At 47.2% G+C, this 21,462-nt stretch overlaps 1 protein-coding gene across 1 annotated transcript in view; it reads right to left on the bottom strand.

Annotated features, from left to right (window-relative positions):
* LOC106830936 (FLVCR heme transporter 2) overlaps positions 1-21,462 on the bottom strand; it is a 54,915-nt gene that overhangs the window by 18,823 nt on the left and 14,630 nt on the right. Inside the window, exons 2-3 of the mRNA XM_044774036.2 lie at positions 7,028-7,169; positions 4,499-4,639 (exon numbers count right to left, since the gene is read on the bottom strand). Coding sequence (XP_044629971.1) covers positions 4,499-4,639; positions 7,028-7,169 — 283 coding nt within the window. The remainder of the gene's footprint in view (positions 1-4,498; positions 4,640-7,027; positions 7,170-21,462) is intronic.

Genomic DNA, 21,462 nt, shown 5'->3' with positions numbered 1-21,462 from the left:
CCCAAAGACCGCTCAGGCAAGCGCACTAGGAAAAGAGCCCCAGCTCTGTCTCCAAGAGGCTCCCATCTGCATGGAAAGGCAAAATGGCGCAGTGGTCAGGAAGATGGGCTTTGGCATCAGACAGACGGAGGTTTATATCCAAGCTCTGTTACTCACTAGCTGTCCAAATGTGGGCAAGGAACTAAACCAGAGCCTGCTTCCGCAGGTATAAAATGCAATAGAGTTAAGGACCTAAGTCCTGGGTCTGTTTTGAAGATTAAAAGAGATAACACATGTAAGCACTAAACATGGTGCCTGATACATAATAATGACTCAAAATATTTTTCAAATCTGCAATTAAGCTTAAGAATCATTTTCCTGTTGGGAAAGAGCCCTGTCACCAAGTCCAATTCTCTACCATGGAAATAAGGCTTGTGGTTTTCTGCAATGTGTCCAAATACCTAGGTTAGCTTAACTCCCTCTCACTGGGGTAATCCTAGGCCTTAGAGAAAAATGTTAATAAATCCTGTCTATACACAATAGAGTCAAATGCTTCCAGAGACTCAGAAGTGAACTGCTTTTCTAGTTTAGCACTATCTCAACTTAAATGACGATTTACTTCCACCCCTTTGTCTCTCTCCTCTCCTTCTGGGACTCCCATTATGCATATGCTGTATGCTTGATGGTTTCCCATAGGTCTCTGAGGCTCTGCTCATTTTCCTCGTTCTCTTCTTCTTTATATTCCTCACACACAATAATTTCATTCAACTTATCTTCAAGGTCACTGATTCTTTCTTCTGCCAGTTCAAATCTGATGGTGAGCCTTCTAGTGAATTTTTCATTTCAGGTATTGTGTTTTCAACTCCAGAATTTCTATTTGGTTCTTTTGTATTTCCATCTTTATTGATATTCTCCATTTGGTGTGACATCATTGTCTACTTTTCATTCATTCTTTAGACATGGTTTCTTTTAGCTCTTTGGCTGTATTTACAGTAGTTGATTTACGATCTTTGTCTACTATGTCCAACGTCTGGGCTTCCTCAGGGACACTTTCTATCACGCATGTATGGGCAATGCTTTCCTGTTTCTTTGCATGTCTCATAATTTTGTGTTGAAAACTGGACATTTTAAATACCATGTCAACTCTGGAAATGAGATTCTCTTCCCTCCCAGGATTTGTTGCTCTTGCTGCTATTTGTTTAGTGACTTTCCTGGACTAACTTTGTAAATTCTGTATTCTTTGTCATGTGCCACTGAAATCTCTGCTCCATTAGCTTTGTGGCAAGCTAATGATTAAACAGAGATTTCCTTAAATACCCTAAACCAATAAGTCTCCCCCCTTTACCAAGGACCTCTGTGTGTGTGTTGGGGCTAACTTTAATGCTCCAGTAGGCAGGTGACAACTCTGCCTTAGTCTTCACTTCCTGCTTGCACAGAGCCTCAAGGGCAGCCAGAGGTGAGAGTTCAGGGCTTTCTCTGATCGTTCCTGGGCATGTATACAGCTCTGCACACGCATGTGGACTTGCAGATTCCTAAGAATATATCAGAGCTTTTCAAAGACCCCATGGACATCTCTTTCTCTAGATTTTCCTTTCAAGATTTTTGGCCAGCCTCTTGCTTACCCCAACTGCTACTGCACCTCAGGCAGCTATGACATTGAACGGTAATTATTTTCAACAAATGCCCAAGAAATTGGGCTCTCCCACTGAGCAAGTTCTGAGTCAGGTCAAATATAAGCAAGTCCTCTGCATAGGGCTTTTCCAGGGACCTTCCAGATAGGTGAAATAGTGACCAAGGGATGGGGCTCTTAGGGGAGCCCCAAAACTGTTTTGCCCTCTCCAGTGGCTATGATGCTTTTGGTTTTCACTGCTACCATGGCTGCGAGGCTGCTGGTTGTCACTGCTACCGTGGCTGCGAGGCTGCTGGTTGTCACTGCTACCGTGGCTGTGAGGCTGCTGGTTTTCACTGCTACCGTGGCTGCGAGGCTGCTGGTTGTCAAGGTACTGCAGAGCCTGAGAGAGGGGTCTCAGAATAGGGCAAGTTGAAACACACAGCTCACTGTTCTTACCAGTATTCAGCCATTTTCTTAAATAAATGTCCCTTGGGTTGTTGCAAACCTTTGGTTAACAGTTCTAAAAAAACTGGTTTGACAATGTTTGTCAGTGTGCTTGTTGCTTTATGGAGGAACAGATTACCTAAGGTCCTAACTCCACCATTCCAGAAATGCTTCCCTATTTATTTCCTGTGTTATCATTTAACCAAAGAGATAAGAGTGTCCAGAAGTACAGGATTAAAACCACTCTGCCAGATTAAAGACCATATAAGCAACCAGCCATTCAAGAGGAAAAGAGAAGGTGTTCCCTTACTCCCATAGCATGGCCCAGAGCTGAGCCCCTCAATGACCAGGAGCAATGCTGTTCCTGGTACATTTTGTTCTTGTTTCTTGTTTTCATGGGTCAGTGACCTGAACCTGCCATCAACAGCCTCCAGCACTGAAGACCACAGCTTCTAGAATGGGACCATTGCCCAGTTATCACCATCATCACCCTTCTCATCCATAAAAAATAGTTATTTAAATACTCATTACCCTAGAATCCCAAGGTAGGCCTTGAATACCCTGCTGTCAGATGCAATAAAGTTTATGGTGGTCAAAGGTTAATGCTCTGAAGATGTTTAATTCCAGGGAAAAGTGAAATTTCTTAGAGCCATGGAATCCTGAGTCTAGAAGGGACCCCAAAGGTCATCTGGCTTCACCATTCATCTATAGCCTGGTTTTCCCCACAATATCCCCATGAAGTGGTTGGTCCCATTCACACTTGAATACCTCCCAGTGACAGGCAACTCATAACTTCTTTGGTTGGACATCTTAAGTATTAGAAACTTTGTCTTTATACTGAGGATGAACGCAGAGACATACTCAGAACCGAGAAGCTGGAGACAATGAGGACCAGAGACCGGAGACCTTGAACACTAATCTGGTCATCTAGAGCTATTCCAGGTGAGAGGTCACCTAACTGTTGTGTATGCCTGAAAAACAGGATGTCTCTCTACTGTGGATGATACCACCTTTATTTAGATAAAGGGCATTGATAAGCCGAAAATGAAACCCTGGCACAATTTCAGGAAGTAGCATAGGCAATTATGGAACAGGCATAAAGAGTGCAGGCTTTGGAGTTAGACAAACCTGTATTTGAATCCTGGTTCTGCCTCTCAAAAGCTGTGTGTCCTAATCTCTGAGTTTCAGTCTCCTTATCTGTTAAGTGGGGATGATTGCAGTACCTACCTCACATGGATGTGGTGGGAGTTAAATCAAATTGTGTATGAAAAGTCTTGGCACACAGTAAACATTATTGTTCTTTATGTGTTCAATAAAACACATGGTTGGTGGGGCCAGCGCCGTGGCCTAGTGGTTAAGTTTGGCATGCTCTGCTTCGCTGCCGGGGTTCGGTTCCTGGGCGCAGACCTACACCACTCACTGGTGGCCATGCTGTGGTGCAACCCACATACAAAATAGAGGAGGATTGGCACAGATGTTAGCTCAGGGCAAATATTCAGCAAAAAAGAAAAAAAAAGCACATGGTTTGCCACCCTAAAGAAAACATGAGGTTATAGCGAACTGGGGTTTCACTAGAATAAGTTGTGTCAAACCAATCCCATTTCTTTTTGGATTATGGTTACTGAGCATATCACCCACTTGTTAACTCTTGATTTTAATCAAACTACTGGTAAATTAAACGGTCAATTGTAGGCTGGACAGTAGTACATTCGGGTGGATTTGTAAAGATGCTCTTTAACAGAATACCATGAGGCTCTGTCCTTGCCCTTGTCTGCTCCAACATTCGTATGAAGCGTTGGGAAGAAGATGCAGAAAACAACACACTGGAAAGGTAAGCCAATATACCTGCATAAATATTCAAATTTATTCAAAAGCCAAGAAAATGAAATGAAAGAAGGACGTGGTTTTGCATTCAGGTAAAAAAGGAGTCAATGTTACAAGCTGAAGGAGGATGTCTGAGGAGTGGTTCCTGTGGCAAGACTCACGTATGCATTCATTCCCTCACTCATTCAATGGCTGGTGGAGTATCCACACCAGGCTGGGCACTGCTGAGGAACTACAACGATGAAAAGATGTAAACCTCTGCTCTCAGGGAGTTCACAGTCTAGATGGAAGACAGAGCTGGAAACACTTTTTAAAAAATGATGAGTGTTAAGATGTGCCAGGAACAGCACAATAAAAGAGGAAAGGTCACCTAATACTGCTTTATAGCAGTGACACTGAGATGAGACTTGACAGATCAGCAGGCATTTGTCAGGCAACCTGACATGGGAAAGAATGGTATTCTAGGTGAACTTTACAGAATATGCAAAGGGCCTGAGGCACAGCTGACTCTTCTGGTTGACCCCAAACAATGACGTTACATACATATTTCAGATTTGGAAAAAGTAAGATGCACAGACACATCAGGCCTCTTGTCCCACATTCCCTGTTCAAGGACACTCCCAGACACCTGCACCTTACCATAGGTGATGACAAGCAGCACAAAGTTGAGGTTTTTGAAGAGCCGGACGATGGAATTTAAGTATGAAGCATCAGGGGACGCCAAGGCATAGCTCAGGGACTGTGCTCTGCTGGGGGGATGTTTAGGCTTCTCCTTGAATACTGAAAGGAAAGAGACAGAGATCACCACAAATCCCTGTGGTCCCATCCCTGCAGAGCTGGCTCCCTCATCTGAGGAGGAGCCCAGACTCCCAGAGGAAATAGTAATTCTTCAACTCCTTTACAGCCCCCTCTCTTGAAGCTGCGTCTCTCTGTCTGTGGCTGAGTGAGCAGATCTTTGATTGCTTTTCCTTAATGGACTCTGAATGGCTGCCATCACTGGGCCTCCCAGGCAATGTTCAAGGATCAAGGAGTCCCATAACAACCAGCAAAGAACACAGCACAGAGCCCTGAGAACATGCGGTCGAAACGTAAGGATGGAAAGGCAGTGAGGGCTGAGCTTTGGGATGAGTGAGCCCAGTTACTGGCTGAGCACCAGAGCTCCTCTCGAGGGGGAGGGACGGTGTTGCTCACGATTAGACAGAGCCTGGCACATGGCAGCCGGTACATATTCCCTGAAGAAATGAAAGGAGCTTCTTCTACTGGAAAAACTCAGGTCCTTTCCTAGTTTCTCAAAGTCTGAGTCAGACACCTGCCTCCCAAAGAGACAAGAGGATTAACACATGCTCCTGCAGGAGTAGCCACTCAGATACGAAGGACTGAGGGGGACATGGAAAACCATTCATTCTATATCCTATTTTCAGTGCAACTGGGCCAATCCATTTGTCTGCACTGATTGCCATTCAGTTCTCTGGGGGGCAGATCAGTTTAGCCAGTCGTTTGGCTAAAATGGTCCCCTAACTGGGTCCGAGCAAACACTGCGTGGCCTCCCCCACACTCCATGAGAACACTCCTCAAAGGTCAATAGGCTGTTTCCAGTAAGAGGAAGCTCTGCTAATGAGGTTTACTCTCTTGAAGATCAAAGGGCTCCCCACCCAGAAAACCCTTCAGCCCTGACTTCAGAGCCCGGCTTCTTCCTTCTCCGGAAACAGTCCTGTATGACTTCCCGCCATTGGGAAGCCCTCATCCATTGTCTTGCCTGTTCACCTCCCCTTCCATCAGGGGAATCAAAGCAAGGCAAGAGGTTATTTATCTCTGCAACAGCAGGTGTTTGCTCAAGGACTTGGCAACCACAAAACAGAATTCAGATAAGATTTCTCAGTTCTTTACTCAATGAGCTACTATCTGTGCTTGATAATAACATGCCAAAACGTAGCAGTGTCCTATCGCCCAGATTTCAGCTGCAAAGGACCATGCCCTCACCAGCTACAAACATGAGAATTTGCAGGTGGGAACATCACAGTTTGAAACTTAAAGTCTGGCTGAGTGAGGGTCCCTGGCCGGATTCTTCTTTCCTGCTCTCACCCATGGCTCCACGGCTTCTCAGCCTTCCAGGACACCAAGTCCTCTGTCCAAGATATCTGCCAGCCTCTGGGGCCATCAGACAGCCCTTCCTCAGCTTGGACGCTGGGGAAGGAAGGACACAGTGAAAACAGTGGAGTGAGGTACAGATTGTAAAACTGACTCTGGAGGTGAGGCCGGCAGGAAGGACCAACACCTTTAACACGTGAGGTCAAAATTTCAAATGTTAGGAAGAAAGGCGGTTAAGCTTTAAAGACGAGTGAGTAACTGAAAATGAAAACCTCTACTATGCTGTTTCTGAATTTATCAGAGCCCATGTAATACCACTCAGATGGTGAAAGAAGATAAAATTCACCAAGTATCTCAATGATTAAATGTACATGCATATAAAATTAACAGTAGTTATCTGAGGTTCGTGTTTGGGATTAACTGGTACAAGGCTAAATTAATGGGTCTTCTTTTTTGTATTTTCTAGATTTTTCCATAATGAGGATATATTACTCTCATAATTTTTTAAAAATTTATTAAAAAAATGTGTACCAGTTATTCTCAGGTGATTCTATGAGAGAATTAGTGTTGGGGTCAATTCTGTTTTGTTTTGTTTCAGATATTTAGAGTCTGGAGTTTCACAAATTTAGGCTTGAATCCAATCTCCGCCACTTACTAGCTCTCTAACCTTGGATAATGTATTAACTGGCCGTAAGCCTCCCTTTCCTGTTTGTTACATGGGAGTGACAATGGTACTTCACTCACAGGGTGCTGAGGATTGAATGAGATCAGGCATGCTCAGCACGGGGCCTGTGACATCATAAGTGCTCACCGGGGCTTCATCAAGGGGATCAGCAGTCCGCACATTAATTCTGGTGAGGTCATATCGGGAACTGGTTAATTACAACTAAACCTTGACTGAGCCACTAACAAAGTACAGGATCAGCTAGCACTGTATCGGTACCACCTGCTCAGGCAAAAACATTCCTCCCGTTTCTATCAATGTCCATGGTATTCCAGGGCCGTGTTCACAAGGTCCCCACCCAAGTCAGCAGAACCTCCTTGCCTCCCAGCCTCCCATCAGTCTACTTAAGGCCTTACCAATGATGACCAGGATGAAAAGCAGAGTGGCTACACCTCCTATTATGTAGAACATGATGCTGATGTGGTAGGCAAGCTTGTCCCGGTCTTGGATGTTGGGTACCAAAACAGGAGGGACCAAGAACCCAATCGCAATTCCAAGCTATAGAAGACAGAGACAATCAATCACAGTTACCAATGGCCAAGAGATGACAGCACAAACTTAAAGAGACTCCTAATAAGAAACATCATCCCTAACTTCCAGTGCTTCTGAAAACCCAAATAGGAACCCCCTTAAAAACCCCTCCCAAGGGCAAAGGGGCACATAAAAATGGTGACCGACAAATAATAACGTACAACTGAAATTTCACAATGTTATAAAGTATTATGACCCCATAAAATAATTTTTAAAAACCCCTCAAGACACCAGACAGATCTCTCTCTCTCTCTTTTTGTTTTGGTGGGGAGGTTAGCCCTGAGGTAACATCTGTTGCCAATCTGCCTCTTTTTTTTCCCCTCCCCAAAGCTCCAGTACACAGCTGTACATCCCAGTTGTAGGTCATTCTAGTTCCTCTATGTGGGATGCCGCCACACCATGGCTTAATGAGGAATGCTAGGTCCACACCCAGGATCTGAACCAGCAAACCCTGGGCCACTGAAGCAGAGCACACGAACTTAACTACTTAGCCACGAAGCCGGCCCCACAAGATCTCTCTTTTGATTGACAACCAAACTCACACACCTCTGACCACCCTCACTTATCAATAGCTATTGAAAACAATTATAGTTGACGTTCTCAATGCAGACTGGCTCTTCAGTAGCTGTAAACTAATGAACAATGGTTCCTATATATTTCCATCTCTATGGTAGAGTAAAACAATCTTGACTTTTTTTTCATACCACTTAAATTCTTTTTTTGTTTTTTTTGAGGCAGATTAGCCCTGAGCTAACTACTGCCAATGCTCCTCTTTTCGCTGAGGAAGACTGACCCTGAGCTAACATCCGTGCCCATCTTCCTCTACTTTATATGTGGGATGCCTACCACAGCATGGCTTGCCAAGCGGTGCCATGTCCGCACCCGGCATCCGAACCTGCGAACCTCGGGCCGCCAAGAAGCGGAACGTGCGAACTTAACAGCCGCGCCACCAGGCCAACCCCCACTTAAATGCTTGATTTCACTGAATCTGTTACCCTGGAGCTGAGAGACCAGCTGAGGGAAAAGTTCTACACCCAAAACCACAAGAACTTACATTCAGTAAGAGACGGAAGCCTCAGTTCTTACCACATTTACAAACATGACAGCCTAAGTTCACTGTGTAAAGAACTTAGTGATTTATAAAGCATCTGTAGTGTGAAGTCACACGCAACTGCATACATTTATACACACAGGACATGGGCACATGCAAACTGGCTATAAACACACACACACACACGGGCGCACACCAACAAATTAAAACATCTCATATCTGCGTGGAAGTTCAAACTCCAAGGACCTGACAGATAAAGTGAGGTGGGTGTTTCCGAGGTCAGAGATGCCATGACTCAGTAGTGACAAGCTGTCATACGACTCCCAGAAGCCCTTCTGCCACACGTCACACCAAGGCAGAAACTGGAAAATAGCCTAACTCAGGCAAGCCTCAGATTCTAAGAGTAAAGGAAGACGAGTAGGTCTTCTGTCTTAAGGCGCCCCTTTTCCTTTATTGTATTTGAAAGGACCTGCAGGTAGAGAAGCAATATGCTTCCACACCACACTGCACGCAGGTTCTAGGTACTTCCACTTTAGGCATCCTGCCGCAAGCATTTTTGTGGCATATCTAATTGTTCATAACGAAATTTTGCTGTAAAAGATAACATACCTGATTGAGAGTTTGGTTTTAATTGTTTGATAGTTTAGTTTCATTTCTTCATGGACACAGTATTGCCATGTTATATTATATGAATCTTAGCTCCACATTTCCAGTATAACTTTGGGACATTTATCAAAAGACATGTGACAATATGCCAAGAACAAATAACAGTGTAGACAGCTTTTCACAATGCAATTCAAAGCTCAGTTACAAATATGCATCTCATGGAAACTGATACCTCTCTTAATGAAGGAGCATGTTTTAGTGAAAAATAAAAAGTGTGCTGGATGCCAAACAAGGAGATGAATCAACAAGCAAAAAAAAAATGTAGACTACTATGAACGAAGGACTTTGAAGACAAGTGCTTAGGCCCAACCCACAAAATAAAGTCAGTTATTTGCACAGTATTGCCATGAATCTATACACATTTTAAATGTATTCAAATATTTTGTATTCTGAAATAAAGTCATTAATTTTATTATTCCTTTTTCATGTTTCATTATGTCCCTCTTTTATTTTTTGTGATTTTCATCTCTTACAGCAAAACTGTCCTATGACCAATTAGTTACGTGGCAAAAGTGCTTGCAGCGAAGATGTCTACAGCAACGATGCTTATGGGAAAATACCAGACACACAACACCATTCAGCAGCTGCCAATCTGTTGACTGTCTACACTGGTTTTCCAGCCTGTCAATTACACCCACTCAGGATGGTCACTAGTGGTCCTCAGCTCTGGAATATTCACAAAAGTCATCATCAATAGGCTCAGTATAGGGTTCTTCCAGTGTATGCCAGTATATAATCGACAAATCAAACCGATCTTTAAAGCATCTGCTCTGTGAAAAGTGTTCTGCTAGATGTTGAGGAGGCACCAAGATGCATATGCCAAGGTGCCTGCCTTCAAGGAGCTTTATATTCTAGGGGCGCAGGGGGCATTTAAAACGAAGATACAAAAGATAACACAAATGGGGATACTTGCGGGTCGAAATTATAGAATATTATAGTTTCAAAGTTCCTTTGTCATCCTCTAATACAACTAATTATCAGTGGGACAAACGGAGGCTAAGTGAGGCTAAACTCTAGAGGTTAAGTGACTTGTTGAGGTCACGCAGAGCTGAGGTGAATAAACATACCCCCTGGCTTCTCAAGCCAGTGCCTCCTCCACTGGGCCTGGTGGTGGCCTCCAGGACCAAGGGCCTTGAGAAAGGCCCAGGCGAGCAGGCTTCTCCAGAAGAGAAGAGATACTTCACGTCCTCGGATCTTTATCCAATCCTCAGTCACACTGATTTGTCAGAGTTGAGTCCAGCATCTTAACTGCTGATCTCCAAGACTTTGAGGGTTGGGGCCAGGCCAGTGGCGCAGCAGTTAACTTCGCACGTTCCGCTTCTCGGCGGCCCAGGCTCCGCCAGTTCGGATCCCAGGTGCAGACATGGCACCGCTTGGCAAAAGCGATGCTGTGGCAGGCATCCCACATAGAAAGTAGAGGAAGATGGGCACGGATGTTAGCTCAGGGTCAGTCTTCCTCAGCAAAAGGAGGAGGATTGGCAGCAGTTAGGTCAGGGCTAATCTTCCTCAAAAAAAAAAAAAAAACCTTTGAGGGTAAAAACCAGCCATAGACAGAGGGACAAACACAACCCTCATAGCTGGGAAGACAGGCCCACTGCAGGTCACACCTGGCCTTAGCCTAAGCACTTCAGAATTGGAGATCTAGAAGTTAAATAGAATCCCCAGGGTCCCTTTGGCAAGAATGTGGGAAGATATGGGACATCACCCCAGGCTGTGTCATTCTTTCATTCCCAAAGGACCCTGATGTTGGATAACCTAATTCCCAGGAATCTTCTGCCCCGAGAAATAAGTCCTCCCAGCTGGTGCTACACTACACACCTGACCCCGCAGCGGCTGAACTCCATTCTCCAGCTACACACTAAGCCTGAGTGCGTTTCATTCCACCTCAAGTCTAGCACTGAAGCCTTCTCCACCAGCAGGACTAAGCACCTAGCCGCAGAGGCCTGAGGTAACCCCAGTCAGGTAGCAATGCTGTCTCATAGTGATCTATGTCCAGGAGAAAATTTGCCATGGAGATACTTTCATGCCCAATGTGGAAAACCAAAACATAGGGATTAGACTGGAAACTGCTGCCTCTTTTGTTTTTTCAAGACTCATTTTTTTCCTGCCTCTTGAGGGCCGTGCTCACTGAGAGCGTACAGTTGTACCCCAGATCCTAGTTCCTAAGTCTGTCCCTTAGTAGGCGCTCAGTCATGTTGGCTGGCTAGACAGATGGACAGATGAACGTTGGTGGGAAATCTTGTCTACACAAAGCTGGCCATATCACGCAGGTCTGCCAATAGGGTCCATGTTCTTTCTACAAACCACATTGTAGAAACCACTGTGAAGTGGTAAGGAAAAATATGTGTATGGGGGAGTGTAGGGAGAGGGTAGGATAGCCGACCGTTTCTTGAGCATCTACTGTACACCAGGTATCTAATATAATTTATCTTTTTCATTTAATCCAAGAAGCTTACAACAAAGACAAAAATGAGAAAAACTGATGGTCAGCACCCTGCCCAAGGTCACACAGGCAGCTAGCAGAAGAGCTGACCCCCTAAACCTGTTCTGTCTGACTCCAGAACCCGAGCTCACCTCCCTCCTCCCATCAAATGTTGGCGTGATGTTAGTCAACACAAGCATATATTTTGACCCATGTGAGTTCTGGCAAGCACTCAATAGGACATCACTTGGGTAAACTCAGAGACCTGCAGCCCACGTCAGTACAGGATTAATTCCAAGAGATGGGAGAGTGCTGCCATGGGAGGGTGGGGCCGGCACCTTCCTGGGCTCGCAGAAAACAGAGCCCCAGGCCATGAAGGTGGATGATTAAAAATCACTGCTAACTGCTTTTGACTTGGCTTATGTCTCAGCGTAGGTTCTAGTTTTATCATCCTCAACAAAATACAAAGTCACCAGCAAAACACACGATACCACACTCAAACCAAGTCAGAGTCTTAGCTCTTGAGGAATTTGCTGCTGTCATTGGTGCCGCTGAGTGGATTTCGACTCCTAGGGACCCTGTGGACAGCAGAGTGGAACCCTGCCCGGTCTTTTGCACCATCCTCTCACCTTCTGGCGCTCTATCAGAAAATGCTCTGCTGCTATTCGTAGGGTTTTCAGGGCCAACTTTTTCAGGAGTGGGTGGCCAGTTTCTTCTTCCTAGTCTGTCTTAGTCTGGAAGCTCCACTGAAACCTGTCCACCAGGGGTAACTCTGCCGGAGTTTGAAATACCAGTGGCATAGCTTTCAGCATCACACCAACACACAGCCACCACAGTATGACAAGTGACAGACAGGTGGTGTGCTTCCCTGACCAAGAACCAAACCCGGACCATGGCGGTGAGAACACCGAATCTTAACCACTGGACTACCAGGGCTGGCCTTCAGAAACTTACTTTTTAAAAATTGCTTTTAAAGGAGAGTTAGGGTCTCTTCATTTCTACATAGCCCATAGCAGTATTTCACCAGCCCCAACTGCATTGTGATCCCTCAGGTCTGGAGTTGGTCCTGAGTACCTGTTTTCATACGCAGGCAATCCTTATCACCCATCAAGGGATTCTGGGAGACACTGGCCTCACAAAAATTATGGCATGGGCCCCCTAACGGCTTCCATGTGGCTGTGCTCCCAGCCATTCTCCTCTCTGCAGTAAGGGATATTTGGAAAATGTGATCAGATCATGTCCTTAAGATGCTTAAAACCCTGCAGTGACTTCCCCTTCTTAGAAATGAGTGGGAAAAATCCTAAACACACCCACAAAGTTCTGCTTGTGGGGTCGTCTGCCCGTGGTCGACTATTTGCTCCCTGAGACCCGGCCACACTGACCTCCTTTCTGTCTTTCAAATGTCCCAAGCGCCCTCGTGCCAGAAGACTACAGGGATCTTGCACCAGCTCCTCTCAGTTTTGCACCAGACTGCAGTGCCCTCCCTGCTCCGTGTCACCTAGTAAACGCAGACATCCTTCAGGCCTGAGCTCAAGTCACACTTCCTCAGGGAAGCTTTCTCCAGTCCCTCAACCCAGGTCAGGTCCCCTCACAGAGGTAGTTTTATGTTTGTAGGATTATTCAATTAACATCTGTCTCCCCAACCAGACTATAAGCTCCATGAGGGCAGGGCTCACATTTATCTCTGGAGCCTAGGACATAACACCAATCGGTGAATTGTGTGGCACTTTCCACGGGGTATCTCAATCCTCACAACAACCCCAGAAAGAAGGGTAAACATTGTCCCAATTTCACAGATGATGCAGCTGAGGTGCAGAAAGGTGAAGTGACCTGACCAAGGCGACAGACATACAGTAGCAGAGCTCAGTTTCACACACAGCGGTTCTGAATCCAGAGCCTGTGTGCCAATCAGCACTGCTCACTTCACCCCAAAGGCAGATGTTTAACAAAAATGTGAGGAATGAGAGGCAGCCTGGGATACTCGATTTTCATTTTCTCTCTTATTTCTGCTCTTTCCACAAACTCCAGGGTGATATCTAAACACTGCTGCAAGCTAGCAGCCATGGGCACTTCCAGAACAAATGACACAATTACAAACACTCCTGTGCAGCCCGAGGGCCTGGGTGACAGGAGAAGCCTTGCTCTGTGTAATGCACCACCTGTCATTCTGGCTCACGCGTTTGGCAGAGCAAGAATAAAACCAGAAAACCACCAGGCTGCCTCTGGGATAAGATGCCACCCCTAACCCATCACACAACACAACACGCATTATATCGGCTCCGAGACCCCCAGAACCACTGTTCTCCAGAATTTCAGGAGCTGGCTCCCTGGTACTGAGGGTCAAAAATGTCCCCTTATTGGGTCAGCAGCTTTCCCCTCAGCAGAGCCCCTGGGCTTGAACCCTCACTTCAAACTGGGTCTCCTTGTGACCTATGGGGCTTACCTTGCTCCTTGAGGAGCTCACACCCGGAGGTCACACCCCTGTTGTTCACTTTGTGGTTTATTTTTGTTTTTGGGGGTGTATTTTTTTTAGGAAGATTAGCCCTGAGCTAACTACTGGCAGTCCTCCTCTTTTTGCTGAGGAAAGCTGGCCCGGAGCTGACATCCATACCCATCTTCCTCTACTTTATATGTGGGACGCCTACCGCAGCATGGCATGCCAAGTGGTGCCATTTCCACACCTGAAATCCAAACCGGAGAATGTCAGGCCGCAGAGAAGCAGAAGTGCACACTTAACCGCTGCGCCACCTGGCCGGCCCCTGTTGTTCACTTTGAAATGAACCCCTCACCTTTCCTTCTTTCTATCCCAACCTTCCTTGGAGACATCCTCACTGGAATACAGTGCTCAAGGGCTCAGGCTCTGGGGTCGGAGAGATCTGAGTTCAAATCCCAGCGCTACCAGTTACTAGCAGTCTGACCTTGGCAAGTTAATTCACCTCTTAGTGCCCGCTTCCTAACGCAGAAATGGAAGATGATATCACCTAGTCAAACTATCGAGCTCGCGGGGTTGTTCTGAGGACTAAATGAGCTCACTTGAAGGGACTGCTCAGCAGGATGCTCTACACCGACGAGGCACTCACGCCCACGTGCAAGCCTGGCTCTTCCAGCCCGCACACCCTCATCCAGCGATGGCGCCTGGCAGGAGCGGAGAGGCTGCTGGGACTCACAGGATGCGCTTGGTTTCTTTATGGCAGTCAGGCAAACCCCCCGCCCCAGTTCTCGTCCTCTTCCTTCCCCGGCTCCTGCCCCTTCTCTCTGCTCTTTCTCAGCTCTCTGTCACCTCCGACTCTGCCCTCTCACGTCCTCTCCATCCCAGACCCTCCCAGGCCTCCCCGGAAGCCCACTTTGAATCTGCCCCGTCTCCTTCAAGCGACCCGGGTCTCTCTCCGTCACCCTGCACAGCAGATTCAGGGGCACGTTCCTCGGAGCTGCCCTGCCCACAAAGCCCCCGCTCAAGACCTTCAAGGAGTCGGCCCTCCCAGAGGGAGCACGGAAGTCCAAACCCCTCAGCCTGCTGCTCTTGGCTTTCTTCACCTAGTTTCCAGGCTGTCTCCACCCACTTCCCTCCAGGTCCCTGGTTCTCCAGCCAGATTGGACGAGTCACGATTCCAACCTTTCCACCTCTGGCCTCCACCTTGATCCGAGCAGTCGCCTTGCTTGGAAAGGTTTCCCTCTCAGTCCTTCAGAGCCCGTCTCAGCGTCAGTTCCTTCACTGAGTCTTCCTCGGTTATCCAAGCTAGTGAGATCTGCTTGCCCCAAACTTCTCTAACCCTTTGGTGTTCAGCCATTCCTCTGACACTAGTCTGGAGCCTGGGAACCAGAACAGGGGCTTACTCCATAAATGGCTGTCGAATGAATGGGCTGCAGTTAACCAGACCGTCAGGAAAACATTAGTTCCCTTCCGCAGCAGCCCTGAGCCCAGACCCGGGGAAAGACGTGGGTGGGAACTTAAACCCAGACAAAGTTCTCACAGAAAGTCTGCTATTTAAAAAGCGTCATTGAGGGTCCTTTAAAGCCCACTTAAATACTTGACACTTAAAGCCCATCAACCCTTAGGAGCAGGAGGCCACCCCCACAAGGGTGTCTTTACATGATGCGTGGCTAGGTACATGGTGTATCTACACATCTCTGGGTACACTAGCAATGGGATTACAGTCCAACGATTAATCAGAAGCTAAGGTTCACAGAGTACCACAGAGACGAGGCAAATTCAAGCTACACAAATGTAAGAAAATGTTACTATATTAAGGGTCATTTAAGTCCATACAGAATTTATGAGCACTAAAATATGCTAGAAATGTGGTATGCCTAATTTACATTCCATAGAAAAACATGCCCACACATTCCTGGGCTGTGTGGCTTGACACGGGAGTCTCAGGCATGGACAGCATGGCCACCAGGAGGGAGGCCACCACTAAAGTTTTGTCCCCACGTCCATGTGGGGAACTATGTACAAGACTCAGAAGTGACTTCAACACTCACTGCCCGGCCCCAGTGTGCACTGTGTGGGCATTTCAGCACCACAGAGATGGTGCTGCTGAGGCATGTCTGCACACTCCAACACCCAGTTCTCGTCCTGTAAATACCTCTCTCTCTCCTTGGTGAGTCACTTAGACATCTGTTTACACCTGCAAGTGAATAATCTGGGAATAGTAATGCACAAACAGGGGCTCCAGGGTCCCAAATGTCATGGACTAGGTTACACTGAAGGCAGTCTGCAGCAAAGCCACCTTTGGACCCGCGGAGGAGGCTCAGATTCGGGGCCTGGGACTGAGTCTGTGGATGCTCCAGTTAGAAGCAAAGAGAACGAGGTGGCTGCTAGGGCACTGACATACTGACGATGAACAACAGTTTAACCATGAGAATGAGCTCCCAGCCACCTTGGAACTCCAGGCAGCTTCCAGGAAAATACCATGGTAAGTAATAACGTGCACGCAAAACCTGCTCATATGACTGTAGTTTTGAAATCCCCAAATCCAAGCCCTTGGCTCTTTTGAAAAGGCCAACTCAAGATTAACGAGGTAGCAGACCTTCAGGAACAAAAAACAATCTCATTGATTTGGGGGAAAATCACTCATGAAAGAGGTTTATGGATTTAAGAGGCTAAGCTTAGGTCTCTAAGAAGTTAGGAAGCAGGGTCACAGCTGGTCAACTCCAGACTTCCTTAGAGCTGCCTCCCCACTCACAGAGTTTGTCCTCAAATCTGTGATTATGCTGGTGGCTGATACTACCCTGACATTCTTGGATTTCCTCAACCTTGGGGGGAAAATAGGTTAGGGTATGGCAGGAAGCAGCAGCGACCGAAATGAGGATAGCCTGCAATCGTGATTCCTAGAGAAGATAAGAATAGTAAGAACAGGTGACCCATTGTGCTTACCAGGCCACAGGCACCAGCCTAAGCACCGTAGATAAATATACACACACTCTTTTAATCCCTATTTTAAAACTGAGGAAACTGGCATTTAAGTAGCTTGCCCAAGGTCCTCTAATAGTAAGTGATAAGGCTGGACTTCAAGCTCAGACCATCTGACCTAGAGTCTGTACTCTTAACCATTAGGCTAAACGCTCAGGTCTTCTGTTACCCAAACCAGAAGGAAGGACACTAACACATAATGAACACCCACTATGGGCTAGGCAGTGTGATAAAAGATTTTCCACGTTATTTCATTTAATCCCTCACAACAAACCCCTAAGTGGGCATCACTACCTCTGGTTTGGTTTTTACAGATGAGAAAACATCAGTACTTTGCCCAAGGTCACCCAGATTCTAATGGTAGAACTGAGATTCAAACCCATGGCTATCTGACTCCAAATCCCTTGATGAACAGGGTGAAAGCCACAGAGGTCACTGCCCTCAAAGAGCTGACCACCCATCCAGTCTTACATGCTCCACTCTGTAATTCAAGTGCCTCCCCCTATGTCTAGCTGTTGGATGAAGCAATGGTGAGAGGTGTCTCCAGCCATAGCCTGTTTTGTTCACGACGTACTTACGCCCCATGGGATTTCTTGTTCTTAGGTAATGCTTAGTTTCGGGTGTTTTCCACATTGGGTGTTGTCTCCCCAACTAGACTGTTAGCACCTTGAGGACCAGGACATTGACTAACATTTCCTTGTGTGACCCCTCCCCACACCACGCCCCGCACTATGCCGACAACAGAGATGGTGTTCAGGAAGTATCTTCTGATGAAAGAGATGACTTCTACAATTGTGCAGCTCAAACCTAAGAAGTATTTCCAGTTTCCTCTACAGCAAACAAGTTGGGCACAGTAGCAGTTTGCTGTATTCCAAGAGTTTACCACCAAAAGTAAGCAGAGGCAAGGTGGAATGACACAGGGAAGACCTCAAATTTGGGGTGCCCCAAGATCAGATATGGAGGCCATTGGAAGTACACTGATCAACTTCTCACCCTCAAATCTACACACAAATTTATTGAGCCCCTACTGATACTAAGCACCACACCAAAGGGTAGAGGAGACAAAGAGCTCACACCACCAAGCTTATAAACTATCTAATATACCTTGATCTTGACCTACAGCCTTGGTGCTGGGTTTCTTCCTATCTTTGGGGAGTGCAAGGTGGCTGAAGAGCAGGGAAACCCTAGGCTGTAAATAGAGAAGATGCTAAGTTTAGGGGAGGGGTCTGAGTTCTACAGGGAAATTTTTTGATTAAAAAAAAAAAGATGCTGACAAAGGGCTTTATATTTTCAGCTGAGCCTCACAGTTGTGTCCGCTTTCAGTCATCAACTCAGGAGGCTCCTGGTACACACACCCCTCCTTTTAAGGGTTGGTCTTCCTCTTGAAATTGTCCTCATGGTGACATCTGCAAGGGTCAGTGCAGGTCCACATGAGAGCAGACGTGAAGCCTGTTCTGCCTCCCCTTTCACCGAGAGCCCGTGTCATGCCGGCTTCACCACTCAAACGTCCCTCCGTCTGATGGTGCTGGCCGCCAACGACCATAGGCTCATAGAACTTCCCCAGGGACTCAGCTGGGAAAGAGGAAAAATGAGACGGAATCTTTGGAACCAACAGGACAGCCAAGGCACAGAATGCAGAGCTGACTTTCTCCAAGCTTTTCACATTTGAAATAGCCAACATGCAAAGCTCCGCTCAAATGCTTGGGCACTTCCCACCAATTCTGTCCCAGACACCAGCATGCAGCAGCCAACAGATGGACCATACTGTCCTGTGCTCAACTGTACCACTCCCTGCCTTTGACAGCAGGTCGTAAAACAGCCCAAAGCAGAAGAATTGTCTCCTTTGTCTGCGATGTCACACGCTGTCATTCCCAAAAGTACTTCATGTAACAATAAATATTTCTAATCCTCCCAAGTTTTCTTCTCAGTCTGGTTGGGCTTGCTTGGTGACAGCCCTCTCATTGCCATTTTCAGAGTTGAAACTCAGACCCTGCGGGTTACTCACAGGCAGGCCCTGGAAGAGTTGTTGCTTAAAGGGCTGCCATGAGCCAGACACACTTCCTCTTATTTCAGGGTGTGTCTCCAGAAACAGACAGCGTGAGCCCCGTGTGGTTTTTTCCTAAAAAGCCAACTTCACAAGTTAACTAACCCTACCTCATGATCCCAGAGAGAAATCTGGAAAGAAAAAGAAATCTAAACCTTGTACCAGGAAAACTATTAGTCACCCATATGTAACACCACCCCAAGACAGCAGCACCACCAGATCCGGCCCTGAGATTTAGCGAGTTACTCAGGGGCCTACTTACAGGAGAACATCTGCCAATAGCCTGCGCTGAAGCCAGCGCCCCTCCTATGTGGCCTGACATTTCCAGCATCATCCCTCCCTCAATGACGCCCTTACAGCCTACTCTCTCTTCCCTTAAAGGGGAACTCGGGGACCTTTGCTTTCCCACTCACTGCTGCAGCCTCAGAGCTCAGAATGTTGCTCGGCACTGAACAGACACTCAGTAAATATTTGCTCAATAAATAAATGAAGGCGGTGGTGCATTGTCTCTAAAAAGCAAAAGTAGCTCTCAAGATCTGACTGTAAAGGTCAGGGTGCTGAGCCCTTTAAATGGAGGGTGTGGCCACTAATCCAAGGTTGTACTTGGTGACAGGGACAGGCCCATGGGAGGAGAGCCCTCATTCACTGGCTCTCATCTGTCACACTACCTGCTGTCCACTGGGGAGACACAGGGAGGCTGGCTGGAGGATGCCATCCAGGACAAGTAGAATTCAAAGACAGACAAAGACTGAATGACCCAGGGCCTGTGTGGGTTATCTGCAAGGGACCGCGATCTGGTCCAGGGTGGGGACACCCTAGTAAAGGTCATGGAGTTTTGTGGAGTAGCATGAGAATACAGGGCTAGCCATTCCTGGGGCAGATAATGGGCTACCCTCTTCCCTAAGGAGCGAGAGAAGAACTCTAGAGAGAGAAGATGCAACATCTTCACAAGGACTGTCCTATCCCACCAGTCCCCATTCGTGACCACTGATCACTGCCACTTGCTAACTATAAGGGGCCTGGGAGAAAAATGTGGTAAGGCCGGGACCTCCAGGCTCTCAGGAGAAAACTTCTCACTCCTGGGCCCTATGTCCTGATGGTGGGGACCAAATCCGTCTGAGCTGCGCCACCACCACCATTTTCCTACATTCAAGAGAAGAGCCATCCTAGGCACATATAGATTGGAAAGCTGCTTCGTGCCAACCCTTGATAAAAGGCCCTTCTTGGAATCAAAAGGAATCAGAATGCTCTGCAGGACTCCTGGAGCTGCAGCACGGTTCACTCAAAAGGATCAGATCGGCAGGGATGCTTTGGAATCCAGAAGCTCCGGGAGAGGCTCCTGCAGCCAGAATAACCAGAGCTTCTTCTGAAACAAAGCTGATGCTAGAGACAAGAATGCCAAACCCCATAAATGGAGGGCGCGGCCCTTATCCAAGGTTGCACTTCACAGGATAGATAAGACATGATTTGTGGACAAGAAAGCCCTTTCATTCTCCAAGTGTGATGGAGCAACTCCAGAATCTTTTTTTTTTAAGGACACTTAAAAGCCCACATTGGCATAATATTTCACAGTTTCCATTGCACTTGCACAACCAGCACAAAATCGGAGCCTCCAAACCACCCAGTGAGGTGAACAGCAGAATGACCAAAGTGCAGACGCGGCAACACACCCCACGAGGGGCGCGTTGTTCTCTCCATTCCATAACGGAGTCTAAGCTGCTTGCTGAAGTCACGAGTTAGCCAGCGGTGAGGTAGACATCAGGACTTCGGCTGTTCTCATTCGCAGCCCCTCTCTCCCCCCACAGATCCTTGCTGAGCCACAAGGCACCAAGCAGCTACATATGCCAGGAAGACATGGTCTGAGACTCAAGATGATCCAGGCTCTGAAGGGATCATTTGCTACGGGGTTTGTCATGCAACGAGGAATGCGCTTGGGTCATCATAGAATGGAGACATGTTCACTCTGCACCTCTTATCAAAGTTCTTTCTGGACACTGAGTCAGAAAGCAGTCTAATGAGAAGAGAGAATGTCAATGTCTCCTTAAGTCCCTAAACAAACTTCCAGCCAGTGATCTGAGCCCTGAGAAGAGAACTTCCCTTCCCCTGACAATAGCCCTAAGGGAACAAACATTAGCAAGGAGGCCAGTCTTTACTCCACAAACAGAGCAAGAGGCTGTGGAGACGCCTGTCCCAAGGCCACACAGCTGGCCAGAGGCCAAGAATGTCTGTTGGTGACAGGGACAGTGACACTCGGGACAGAGGGGGCTGGTGAGGGGCCAGAGGAGAGGAAGTGGCTCTGAGAACCAGGGAGCCCTGATCTCCCCAGGCCCACCCCCAGCTCAGCCAGCCCAGAGTGGGGCTTTCCCACCTGCTGCTCCCCTGAGCACAGCCTTCAGAAGCTTCAGGAATTGAGGGTGCAGGTGGAAGAGATTTTCTCAGGGGGCCCTGTTACACATAAAAGGTAAGGAGGATTAGAAAGAGGGTTGGGTCAAGCTGCATTCTTCCCCCACCACAGGCCCATCCTCCTGAGGCCATGGCTGACGTTACTGAATGGCGATCACAGAAAATAATCCAGAATCTTCCTTCTGAAATGAGAAGCTAACACCCCAAAGGTAAAGTGTAAAACCAGCACACCAGGGGCCCGTCTGGTGGCACAGAGGTTAA

The sequence above is a fragment of the Equus asinus genome, chromosome 7, assembly GCF_041296235.1.
Source record: "Equus asinus isolate D_3611 breed Donkey chromosome 7, EquAss-T2T_v2, whole genome shotgun sequence".
In the NCBI taxonomy this organism is placed as follows: domain Eukaryota; kingdom Metazoa; phylum Chordata; class Mammalia; order Perissodactyla; family Equidae; genus Equus; species Equus asinus.
The sequence above is the reverse complement of the archived record's forward strand: the minus strand, read 5'-3'. Positions and strand labels throughout refer to the sequence as shown.